We start from the raw sequence: 13,358 nt of genomic DNA on the forward strand, positions 1-13,358 counted from the left end.
AGTTAATAGAAATAACTACAAGGAATTCTACCGATGAGATGAACAACTAGTGCCATACTCATAGGCAAGCATTTAGTTCAATAGTCTTTTCTGGACGTGGGGTGGGGGTAAAGCAAGTGAATCTCTGTATTGGAGGAAAGAGAAGACACTTATTATTGTCTAACTTTCAGGGTAACCGCATGGCCTAGAATGAAGACTACAAAAGACTCTAAAGTATGACAAATTATTAACTTAATATGATTAAAATATAATATGAAAAGTTTTGAGGTCTAGTAGTGATGGAGACTCAGAGATAGAAACTGGGATTTTGATGGGAATTTTAAAAAAGGACTCACACGGCTATACATATCTTCAATTTTTATATATTTAAAGAGATTAGAACTATGTGACAATGTTTAATATCCCAAATCACACTAAAATAAGCTGGAAAACCACATTCATAATGTATATCTGGTGATCAAATATTTGTCTTGCATATTCTTGTCCCCACTGACCTGTCCTTCAATTATATATATTTTACCCTTTACCCAATTGTAAGAAAAATAATCCTTAACTCATAGGGCAAAAAAATTATGCAGGCCCATAAATCAGAGATACAACTATTTAATGTGCATAATTTACTCCAAAAATGGAACTCCAATTCTATTTATTTGCAGAGACAGGATTATTTTTATCAAAGAGAATTAACAACATAGTTACAAGCTGAAGTAATTAAAAAATGTCTATAAAAATGCAATAGTTTCAAAAAAGAACTGTAAAAGTCATCATTTACAAACTGTGAGAGATTGTAATATGGTGGGAGACAGAATGGCTTGGTGAATGTTTAACCATAGAATCACCAAGAGTCAGCTGTGATTCAATGGAGCACAACTACAAAAACAACTGCAGTCTTGTTTTTTGCAACTGTTTATGGTCCCCACCAGTATCTCTTTCCCCCCTCCATCTCTTTTGCATTTTTTGTCTATAAACAAAATCCCCCCTTTCTCACAACATAATGCTGCATGGCATTCATTCATAATGCCATTGGAAAAGAATGAATGGCAACTTTTTTTAAACAATGAGGCTATTAAGGACATACAAATTGCCTAATTTAGCGGCACTCATTCATTATTTCTTGACAATAAAATGGAGGCTCTGATATTCTATTTTTTATTGGTGTGTCTCAACACTGCAGAACAAATCTTCCACACTTCACAAAGCCTAGATTGCCTAGTGTCCCATCAGAGGGAAGAGCTGATGGTGTCAATCACTGTCCTAAAATAACTTTTTACCCCTTCCTTGTTCTCAATCTTTGATGGAATATCTAGCCTTTAAACATTAATTGGATGCTATCTATTTTGGTGGCTCTTGTGATTTTGTATGAATACCTAGCAACTAAAAAAAAATAATCAGTGGAACAAGTGTACTGTAAAAAAAGGCAATTTCAGTACCTCTACTTGACAGAATGCATTGCTGAAATAAAGTATGGTTTCTTTGTGCTTTAAAGATCTATTCTTTGAACAATCACTAAAGGTTGAGATTTTGAAGAAGCAAAGCAAAAGTAAGTAAAATAAGATCATAAGGTCTACAGAGAATCCAACAGTGTAATCCAAAATGTGCCCCTTCTTCCTGTAGGTCTTTATTTACCTTTCAACCATTTTGAATCATGTTTGACTGTCCGCAGCGTCGGGCTGTCTCCAAGGCTCCGGTAAATGACAGCATCTATTGCAAGGAAGTCTGTCACAGTGGCAGAATACAGCTTTCCCTCTTTTGGGGTAGAATTGGAAATCAGGGATACAGAAAAAGAAGAAAAGAACAGCATAGTTGTATCTGGTAGGTAATCATGGAAACAGCCCATCCAAGGGGTCTTAAGACATGAAAACAGTTGGGTTAGGGTAATGACCCATTTGGATAAAAAACCCTTCCTACTCTCAGCATTCAAAAAGGAGGCAGAGCTGAAGAAGAATCTCCCTGGATCCTCCTTGGACTATATCTCACTTGCAGACTGCACGGATCACATGCCTGATCTAATCATAACAGTAGAATATATCAAGATACAGTATGTTCCTAGTAGTGCAACTAGATCATTTTAAAAGGCCTAACACTCTTGTATCCTTCCGCTTCACACCTACATCTTAATTTAAATATGCAAAAAGCAACTAATGTTAATAATTTTATCAGGAAAAAACTATGCGTTTGAAAAGAAAATGAACATAATACAGTTAATCTCTGGGTAACTATGTTCTTATCTCAATTATTATTATTTAATTAAGAAGAAGGAATGCTCCATTGATGAGTTATGAAGCCTGTAGGATCCCAGCATATACATATGCCAGAGATGTTTGCTGCTTTTCTATCACCTACAGTTCTCTGGTTATTTATCCAGCTCTGCCTAAAATTATTTTATTTATTTTATTAGTATTGTTTGCTGCCCATCTTGCCTCGAGGTAACTATGGACAGCTCACAACATTAAAAGCCAATAAAACCATAAAAAAATAAATATTTATAATAACAGTAAAAATTACAGTTAAAAAGATGAGGAGGAAGACAACAGAATGCATATGGTAGGAGGAGTGGGGGCTTCTCTTAATCTGTTAACCACCTCCAGGGTTATACCCCCCCCCCCGCGTTGGGGTTCTAAATTAACTGGCAGAGCCATGTCTTCAAATCCTTAAGAAATATTAGAAGGGTGGGAGCAGGAAAGTAGGAAGGGAGGGAGGTCCCCCACCCCAAAAATCAAGATATTCTTTTTGCTAATTCACCTATTTCACTGAGGAATTCTTAACACCAAAACTAATTTTCAGGATCTGAACCTAATACTTATAAGCAGAAGGTGAATGATTTGCTTTACTGTGCTCTAAAAGATCTAATAGTTAAACTTCTGTTCTGGAGCACATTTCTATCTGCCCCACAGAATGTCATCTTCCTGTCCTCCACTCTATTATATAGACAGCAACGCTAGCTTTTTCTAATTTGGTAATCAACCGGGATGATCATTGCTGCAATAGGTGGTCCGATAAGTCTGTGCCAGATTGAAGAAGGCTATTTGAGCAGTATGTAAATCAACTGTATAAAGATTGGGAGTACAATGGAAATAGATTCAAGTTCCCACTTTAAACTTTTTTGTGGCTTGATATATTTTTATAACTCAAGTGTAGCAGCACTGGCTATCTGTATTGGTATGTGGGAAAGACCTTGAGAAACAGAGGGAAGACATTCTGCTTAAGTAACAGTCAAATAAGAGAGGATGTAGTCCACAGCTGCTTTAATGGATGAAGAAAAAAACCCAGAAAAGACTGTTTCTAAGTTCTCAAACTGTAAAAGAGATAGTGGCAGATTTGCACTTTTAGATTTACAAGATTATGTTAATGGAGCTTTATAACAAAGTAGAATTTGTTTATCTGTGTCCTGTCTGGTCTACTGTTAAAGCTGACATCAATATTGAAAGACTGAAAGTACAATTCTCCTCCATCTCCTTTACAGGCCAAGAAATTAGGGAGGGTCCCTTCTCAACTTCTTGCCCTGACTTCAACTGCAGGATATTCTCTCTTTTTATCTGACTGCTCCCTAGGCTGTAAGTCTTCATTCCATCTCCCAAGATCTTTCCCACATTCTGTTACACTACAATAGAGCAAGGCTTTGTAAAAAAAAAAGTCTGAATAGTTATTCAAAGTAATTTCCATAGTATTGCTGAATATTTTATGGCTATTTTTACATTGGGTTTGTAAGGGTTGATGCTAAGAGAATTTCAGTAATGAAACAATTTAATCTAAAATCTATAAAGAACAAAATTCTAAAATACCATTCTATAATCAATGGCCCAAATTAACCCCACTAACACATACTCATATTTTTAAACCATTGCAAAAAGAATTAAGAGTTAATTGCATTTCTTTGCATGCATAATACATCATGATTAAATCCACAGTTGCCATTTCAGTCTCCTCCCTTGCCTCAGTTGGTAACAAAACATCAAGAAGCTTAATCTCACCAGGTTTCTCCTTTTTTCTCCTTTCTATTTTATCCAGCAAAGAATAGAAGCCACATATAATAGCTTGTTATCTTAACAGCTGAGATAAAGTATTGTATCTTATGAAATAATTTTCTGCCTACTCTAATTCAAAGTCACTTTACTACTGTAAGTATACAACAGAAAATGAATTTATTTTCCAAAGCGAGAATCCCATGTTTATTTGTTTGACTATTAGCTAATTAGTTTAAGCCATGTGATACCCAATAAATGGATAATTCCACCCCCTACTGCCCATAAACATATCTCAGGAAGGAGCTATAATTGTACTCTCTAAGCACCACATTATATAAGAGAATATTTTTATCCTTTTATGTTACCTGCAAACAGTGCGACATTGGCGTGCTTTGCATCATAAGGACATCTAGCCATTCCACTAAATTCATCTCCCAGAAATTCCAAAGTATCCATCTGAAAAATAAAACAGCATATTTCTTTCCGAACTAATACACAGGGCAGGGATCTTGCATAAGGAATTGTTTGAAGAGTTCTTTGTATTGGAGAAGCCACCTAAATGATTATTTCTCACTGACCTCGGCTATGTCAAGAAGCTAAGCAGGGTTACAGTTAGTTATTACTTGGATGTGAGATCAGGGAGCAATTTCAAGCCTGCCGGCTAGATTGGGAAGTTGAAAAAAGGTGGCCAGGAAAATTATGGCCAGGAAAATTACATGGATTAATCCATGAAGTTATAAACAATTAAATCAGCATGAAGGAGACTTGCTCTTTACCTATGCTGTGTAAGACCATTTTAAAACTACAGCAATAAACTGTACAAACATTGAGAAAATGTTCATAGATTAGAAGTTATAGCCTCAATTTCCTGGTCAAATACCCTAGGTCACACCAAGATAATTGGTGCTAAAGCAGCATTTGCCACTCTGAGTATAGTCTTTCCCTAAGCCCAAGACCAAAAATATATCCAAATAATTAGAGGTACACCTACTTGTATCTTTTATTAGGCTATGGGCTTTATTTTTTCCACCGAGGCTCAATCATTTCAAAGGCTGTTTGGATTTCAGTAAACATAATACCAAGAACATCAGTTTGTTTCACCCCAGTCTATTCAAGTGGATATTGGCTGTTTTGCCATCCTCTGCTCTTCTTTCTTTCATGTGCACTTTTCTAATTTGGAAAGGGGACCTGCACCCCATCTGAACTGCTACTTCATACTATCAGTAGTACTATAAATGCCTGATTGAAAAATAGTGCTGTGTAGCATCCCTTTAACTTTCAGAATTCAGATTTCTGTCAGCAATGTGTTTTTGGAAGGTGGTTCCTCAAATTTAAGAGTGATTAAAAACTATGCAAGAGACACAGATGTGAAACAGAACAAACTAACAAGGCTCAGATAATCTATCCCATCAGATATACTGAAATTAATCATGTAGAGACAAAGGCCAGGCATCACCCTGCCTCCATTTCTATCTATTTTTCATTTCAACCTCACACATGTCTGGAAATACCCTATGGTGTCCTGAATTTAGGAAGACTCATCAGCACCGCTTTACCATCTTCCTTGAGATAGTTTGTAGTAGTAAAGCTACAAGGAGTAAAGAGGCTGGGTGAACATTCTCCTATGAACATTTTTAAAATTATCTTGTTACTGAATTATAAGTAAGGCTGAGCAAATGTGATTATGACAAATGATCAAGTTCTCATAATGATAGGGGAGGCCTGTTCATCCCTATACTACATGCAGCATTTATGACCAAAAACAACAACCGTATTTTTTATGGTTCTCAATCAGTGAAGATCCAACTTTCTTCTTTTTATTCCCCCATATAATTTATGAGGTTGTTTTTTTTAAAAAAATTCTCTTCCAGAAAAACTTCTACAGAATTGGTTTGAAGTAGTATCATGTGTAAATCGTTCTTCTTCTGTCAATAATTAATCTGTGAAGTACTTAAAATCTCAGCTTTAAGTGCAACCCCTGGGAAAATAATATTCTACTGAGCAGCAATAATTATACAAATAAGCAGCTCAATGCAAAGCTGGTTTACGGTGGAAACCACAGGGAAAAGTGCAAAGCCTACAGGCTTTAAGATTCAAGTGTGTTATGATTACTCAGTGGTGACTTTTGCTTTATAGCAGTTCAGATCTACCTAGCATATTCAATTTACTTCAACAGAGTAAAGTAAGATAAGCAATTTGAATTGTGTGGATAATAAGGCATCTAAGCATCATTTGTCTCATCCAATCAATTGCCAATCCCATGGGTTGAGAGACCTCTTTCAAGCATTGGATGATTTGTCATTGTTTCTTTCCTGTCATGCATCTTCTCTCTCGACTTTCTAAATGGAATCATTTGTGTCTTCCTTAGAATGGAAGCATATTTAAAGGAAAGGTAGAAGGGAAGGAGCTTTGTATAGTGCATTACATTCCAGGGCCATCTGTGTATTTACATAGGCTTTTGAAACATGATGGTAGTGCCAAGGCTTTTAGATCAAATGTTCTAATATATTAGCATAGATATTTCATTTGCCTTCTAAAACCTACATCTATTACTGGGAATAAAACTCTCTGACAGCCCAGCAGTCACTGAAAAATTTAGCATGGTTCTATTTATAAGAAGAAATATTGGTATTTGCCAAAATAATGAAAAGTTTGTTATTATTCCTCATATTATCTTTCCATCTCCATCCTAAAAGACATAGGTAGAAAATAACAGTTTTTCCACTGGGAGCTGCCTGAAATTTGTCTGGCAAATTTATTTCAGACAGTACTAAAATGATTTCCTGAACTATATGTGCAAAATACTCTGAACTTGAAACATTCAGTGGTTAACTATTCAGAACTTGAAAAAAATCGAACAGTGTTACGCATTGAATACTATTATTTTCCTAACTTCAAAAAAATTGACCAAAGGAGGAATGAAAGGAAGATTAGATCTATATCTGCATCTATTTTTTTTACATAGCAAAAAGTGGAAATAAAAATGAAATTGGCCAGGTTTCGTCCAACATGACCGCATCATTTAAAAAAAAAACTTTTTTGACCCATTTTTTAAGATAATATAAGTAGCATTCAGAATACACTACCACCCATGTACATTTCTAGCCTTAGGACAAAAAAATAAATTACCACTGTTTCCTATGGGTAAATAGTAAAAATATTTCAAACTTTGTATTATTGGGATACAGCCAATTCAATATGTTCATATATCATGCTTTGAGTTAGGATCCAAGTACTTCCCTGTCCATTTTCTTTAAGTGAAAGGTAAAGGTTCCCCTTGCACATATGTGCTAGTTGTTCCCGACTCAAGGACGGTAATCATCTCTGTTTCAAAGCCAAAGAGCCAACGCTGTCTCCGTAGTCATGTGGCTGGCATAACTAAACGCTGAAGGTGCACGGAAAACCATTACCTTCCCACCAAAGGTGGTCCCTATTTTTCTACTTGCATTTTTTACAGGCTTTCGAACTGCTAGGTTGGCAGTTGCTTTCTAACTGCTAGGTTGAGTAACTCTTTAAGTTACTCAACCGGGAGGCTCTCACAACAGTCACTCGGGCCCTTGTGACCTCTAGGCTGGAATACTGCAATGTGCTCTACATGGGGCTGCCCTTGAAGAGCATCCGGCGACTTCAGCTAGTCCAGAATGCAGCCGCGCGAGTGATTGTGGGTGCATCTTGGTTCACCCACATAACACCTATCCTCCGCGAGCTGCGCTGGCTACCTGTTGATCTCCGGGTGCGCTTCAAGGTGCTACTTGTCACTCATAAAGCCCTTCATGGTAGTGGGTCTGCGTACTTGAGAGACCACCTCCTGCCAATTACCTCCCTGCGACCAATTAGATCACATAGATTAGGCCTCCTCCGAGTTCCATCTGCCAGTCAGTGCCGACTGGCAACTACACGGAGGAGAGCCTTTTCAGTAGTAGCTCCGACCCTTTGGAACGATCTCCCCATGGAGATTCGTACCCTCACCACCGTCCAGACCTTCCGCACAGCCCTTAAGACCTGGCTAGCCCGTCAGGCCTGGGGACAAAGATAATTGCCCCCACCCGAATGATGAATGAATGTTGCTTACTATTTTACTTCTATGTATTGTTTGTGTCTATTGTTTGTATACCCCTTCCCTTCATTTTATGTAAGCCGCCCTGAGTCCCCTCAGGGAAAAGGGCAGCCTATAAGTATTAATAAATACTAAAAATACTAAAAACAAAGCAGAACACCCTAAGTACCCACACACTCTCACATAGAAGAAAGTGTCATCAATATATACCCTTAAGAGCAATCATTTGCTAAAAGAAAACAGAAGAAATAATTTTTATGGCTCCACAATAAGCTAGATGGAGCCTGATTCCCCCCCCCCCCAAATTGAGATGAATGTGAATTACTACAGTATTCAGTTGCTTTGACAATCAGCTTAGATTCTAATTCCAAATTTACCCAAGATATATTTTTGAGAGGACACAAGGGAAAATGGTGAATCACTTCTAGGAATACCCTGCACACACCCCCAGGGGTGGAGGGCAGGACTTTAGTTCATACTTTTAAGAATTTAAGGCTAACATTAATTGTATAAGCATTTATGTGATTTTAGAAAAGGCAGAGCCAATGATTAAGAGTAATAGTAAACAAGAATCAAGAAATATGTTATGCCATATGAGCAAACTATTCTGTCTTTTATCACTGTGTCTAACTCAGTGTGCACATTCCTTAGTAGATGAACTTGGGAGGGTTACCCCCTAAGATGCTTTTAGAACATTTTTTTTGCAAGCCATGGGGTCCTATGATTACCCCATTCTGATTATAATTCTTTTCATATTCACCAGCTGAGTTCACTATTATGATATTCAAACTTCTTACTCAATGGAGACAGGCCTTTTCTTTAGAATCTGAAGTGTTTTAAACAGTGGTTTGTTTGTTTGTTTCTTATTTCTCAAATGCCGAACTGGCTGATCTCTGAGAAGCTGATCCTGGAAACCATCTCGATGAATCACTTGTTATAAGCGAAAGAAGAATTGATTCAAAATTTGAAAAGCCGACACTAAATAATAAATGGCAGCAACAGAAGAGAATTTTATTTGTAGTCTGAGAAAGTACCGTTCCCTGAAGAGGAAAGTGGCTGGCTTTATTAGGAACGAATTTGGATAACTGACCAGTAAGGCTGATGAGCACTGACTTCTTCACTTTTGGACGAGCCAATTTCCTGTTGCACTGTCCTCTCTGTGGGCTGTGTGCAAGACTGCTGGGCTGGGCATAAAGCCACAATTAGCCTCCTACTTCCATATGCTTGGGTTAACTGCCGATTCTTCGCTCCAGGCATCTACTTTCAAGCCTCTGCCTTTTAATTAGCAGCAACCAAAGGGATACCGTGAGTATACCAAATTGCAGTATCATGTTTTATGAGACAACCAAATATGATCTGGGTTATTCTACATTAAATACAGGTTACAAACAAATTGTGAAAAAAAATCAATTCCTTCAGCAGCAACTTTCTTTTTCGGTTCAGAATCAAGCATTTTATATATTAGGTTCCATGCAAATATACTGTTTCTACAGACACTGAGCTTGTCGATCAGAAAGGTCGGCAGTTTGGCAGTTTGAATCCCTAGTGCTGCGTAATGGAGTGAGCTCCTGTTACTTGTCCCAGCTTCTGCCAACCTAGCAGTTCAAAAACATGTAAAAATGCAAGTAGAAAAATAGGAACCACCTTTGGTGGGAAGGTAACAGCATTCTGTTTGCCTCCAATGTTTAGTCATGCCGGCCACATGACCAGGGAGATGTCTTCAGACAGTGCTAGCTCTTCGGCTTTGAAGCGGAGATGAGCACCGCCCCCTAGAGTCAGGAACAACTAGCACATATGTGTGAGGGGAACCTTTACCTTACTTCATTTCTGTGAAACAAGACTTCATGAACCCTGCCACGGCTCAAAGCTCTGCCTCAGACTGGGAATGGTTATGCTACAGCGACTATTCAAGAGATGTTACTATTCAAGTTGTGTTACTTTCTCTAGTTGAAGAACCAACTTCCTGAGGAAGAAGGAATTTCTCTGAACACAGTTTTGTACTTTCTGGCTTTCATACTGTTGTAAAAACTAATGGCAAAACCTTTCAAATTACATGCTTTCTTTCAAATGCAATGCTTACCTTATAATTCCTGCAGGAAGGACTAAAGGCATTCGTCCCACAAATAAATAATGTATCATCATCTCGTTTTAGAAGAACCTTAATAAAGTTATGACATTCATCCTGCCAAAAGGATTAAAAAAAGGAAAAGAACTGAACTACTGTTCCAGCAATTAACATCATAAATGTTTAATACAATTAAATACAATATACCAATTTGTTTGTTTCAGCAATTTTTCCTGCCATTTGGAAAACAAGGCAACAATGGATTTCCTCAGAGTGGCATTAGAGGAACATGGCTGTCAGGGATTTAAGGATTATACTTGTCTTTTTCTGCTGCTGTTTATTGTAGAAAATGTACTTTAATGACAATCATGAATCAAGAATAGGACCTCAGTATGTCTCTATGTATTTATGCAATTTATACACTGGTGCATCTCAGGCAGTTTATAGGTATAAAAACAATAATAATAAATAACATATTACATTCAGACATTAAAAGTAAGCAGAAAGGTTGATGCAGATGAGGAAAAATGCCATAGAAAATGCAACTAATGCAGCAGGTGTAAGACACTGCAAAACAGGTAATCCTTGTTTAATGAACTGTTGCTTAGCAACCATTCAAAGTTATAAAGGACCCTCTAAAAAGTACTAATGTAGAATTTTTGATGGACATGCACACACCTGAGGTTATATGATCACATTTTGAGCACCTAGCGACTGGTTCACATTCACAGTTGTGATCACATAAACATGATTTTTGACTTTTGAGACATCACTCTGCCAATAGAAGTGCATATAGTGATGGCTATGGTTTTCCCAGTTGCAATGTATGGCTGTGAAAGTTGGACATAAGAAAGGCTGAGGCCAAGAATTGAGGTCTTTGAACTATGGTGCTGGAGAAGACTCCTGTGAGTCCCCTGGACTGCAAGGCAATCAAACTAGTCAGTCCTAGAGGAGATCAATCTCCTGACTGATCTTTAGAAGGCCAGATTCTGAAGATGAAACTCAAATACTTTGGCCATCTAATGAGAAGGAAGGACTCACTGGAGAAGAGCCTAATGCTGGGAAAGATTGATGGCAAAGGAAGAAGGGGATGACAGAGAATGAGGTTGCTAGATGGAGTCAATTCCAGGGAATGGTAGAGGATAGGAAGGCTGGAGAAACGTTGTCCGTGGGGTCGGAATAGGTCAGACACGACTAACAACAACAAAGGGCTGATGCTTCTTGTACATCCTGTCTTACTGAACATTGTCTGGGTAGAATAGGAAAAAAAATAAAACCCACAAAATATATATGATCTAAAGTCATTCATAGTTAATCAAACTTTAAATTGCTAAAACATTTTCCTAAGATGATTTCTTTATTACCTATAAAGACTCTAAATTATGTCAGTTCCTAGTAGAAAGTTAGTAGTGATAGTAAGCTTCTTAATTCCTCTTCATTTCACAATATTTGACATTTTGGTTATAATGTTTCATTACATTACAAGTAAACCATTTTTTTTTTGAAAATTAAAACCTTCAATAAACTGTTGGAAGAAAACTATGGCATGATGCAATCTGTAACACAGAGAGCAGTATATGAGAACAGTCAAGCAACTGAACAACATGGCATCTGCCAGAGAAATGAAATTTGCCTACCTTATGTTTTCCCTTCATTCTGCATGTATCTACATCAAGCTGTCTGGATTTCCATGTCAATTTCTTCAAGGATCAAGAAAGAAATCAATTAGAGCCTGGGGTGTTTGTATTTAATTTCAAAAGGAAAACTAGCTACTGAATATAAAATTATTGAAAACATTCCATGCTTATTCTATGCTTGACTTACTCTTGTACAGAAGCCTTATGGGTGTAGAACATTTAGTTTTAGAATTGATTGCTATTTATACAATGTATAATACTATACTTCTGTAATATTTTCTATACTTCTGAGGGTGCTTGTTAACAGACAAATATTACAACACATACTCTTCATATTCTGTTTTAATCTCTTGGAGTAGAATATACATACAAACACACAAACATATATATGTTGATATAAATATATTTGCACTTTCGCATGTAATGTGTACAGTATGCACCTACTGTATGCATATACACCTACACAAACAGACATACTGTATACAGTACATAAATATACAGATATACAAATAGAGGCATATAATTTTGTACCAATAGAAGAACAAGAGAAAATGTGTAGCTTAGTATTGAAGTGTGGCGTCTATGGCACTCTCTGAGTTTGGTTGTTTTCTTGCAGACATTTCTTTACTAAACTAGGTAACATAATTAGTGTTAAAAGGTCTGTGGAGGCTACCTAGTTTTTCTAGCATTGATGTTACCTGGTTTGGTAGTGGAATATCTGTAAGAGTAAGACCAAGCTCAGAAAACACCAAGGACAAAAATTAAAGCATACTCATATAGTATACAGTAGATCAAATATTCCCTATTGCTGTTTGGAAGTAGTGTTTAGTCAAATAAAATGTTTAGGGAAATAAACTGAGTTAAAAATGCTCTCCACTGATTCAAAGTTGTGCACAGCATACTTGAGCTCATTCTGGAGGAACAAAGAAATATGACCAGAGTTAGCTTAATTCAAAGCTGGAACACGGTCTGACAGCTTCTGAGTGCCAGAAAACAAGTTTGTATGTAAAAAAAACAAACCCTACATTCTCAGGTAGTGTTGGAAAGACCATAGAGCCATTGCTAATTATTATAAGTGATCCCAGCTAGAAGGCCAGTGATTTCACCTGTCTAATGCACTTTCAGTAGATTTTACCTATAAAAAGACTTTCATGAAACTCTAACAATGAGTCAAAAATTGATGTACCTAGGCAAAATTGCAACAAACTGTTTGCCAATGGATCCTGAATGAGAAAAAACAATGAAGAATTGTATTCTACTGATGGTGTTTTGCCATCTAAGTCAAAACATGTATATACACTTGCCAATCTTCACTGGAAAAAAAAAAGAAGTATCTGAATCTCAGTTAAACTGAACATTTCATATGCTGCTCTGATTTTTAGAAATGGTACATTCCAAGGCAAAGGGCCATCAAACATTTAGAATGAAACTGAATATTAATTTTACAAGGTTCTTGGCCCCAGTTCTCACAAAAATGGGAAACAGAAATAGGAGATACACTATTTTATGCAGATTTAGCTTCTCACAAAGACATGCATCCCTAGTCAAGCAAGCCATGGAACTTTGGAAGATTTTTTCCACTGTTTTACTCATGCATTTTTCATTCAGAATTCATTGGAAAACTTTTTTTTTCA

At 36.9% G+C, this 13,358-nt stretch overlaps 1 protein-coding gene across 7 annotated transcripts in view; it reads right to left on the bottom strand.

Moving 5' to 3' along the window:
- Positions 1–13,358, bottom strand: part of SEMA6A (semaphorin 6A) — a 178,506-nt gene that overhangs the window by 58,354 nt on the left and 106,794 nt on the right. For all 7 annotated transcript variants that reach the window (XM_087715829.1, XM_087715833.1, XM_087715831.1 and 4 more), the window contains exons 5-8: positions 11,725–11,787; positions 10,103–10,204; positions 4,331–4,421; positions 1,627–1,746 (exon numbers count right to left, since the gene is read on the bottom strand). In XM_087715829.1, coding sequence (XP_087571955.1) covers positions 1,627–1,746; positions 4,331–4,421; positions 10,103–10,204; positions 11,725–11,787 — 376 coding nt within the window. The remainder of the gene's footprint in view (positions 1–1,626; positions 1,747–4,330; positions 4,422–10,102; positions 10,205–11,724; positions 11,788–13,358) is intronic.

The sequence above is a fragment of the Thamnophis sirtalis genome, unplaced genomic scaffold (genome assembly GCF_051295495.1).
Source record: "Thamnophis sirtalis isolate CommonGarterSnake01/CBP01778 unplaced genomic scaffold, rThaSir2_p1.2 scaffold_5, whole genome shotgun sequence".
NCBI classification, from domain to species: Eukaryota; Metazoa; Chordata; class Lepidosauria; order Squamata; family Natricidae; genus Thamnophis; species Thamnophis sirtalis.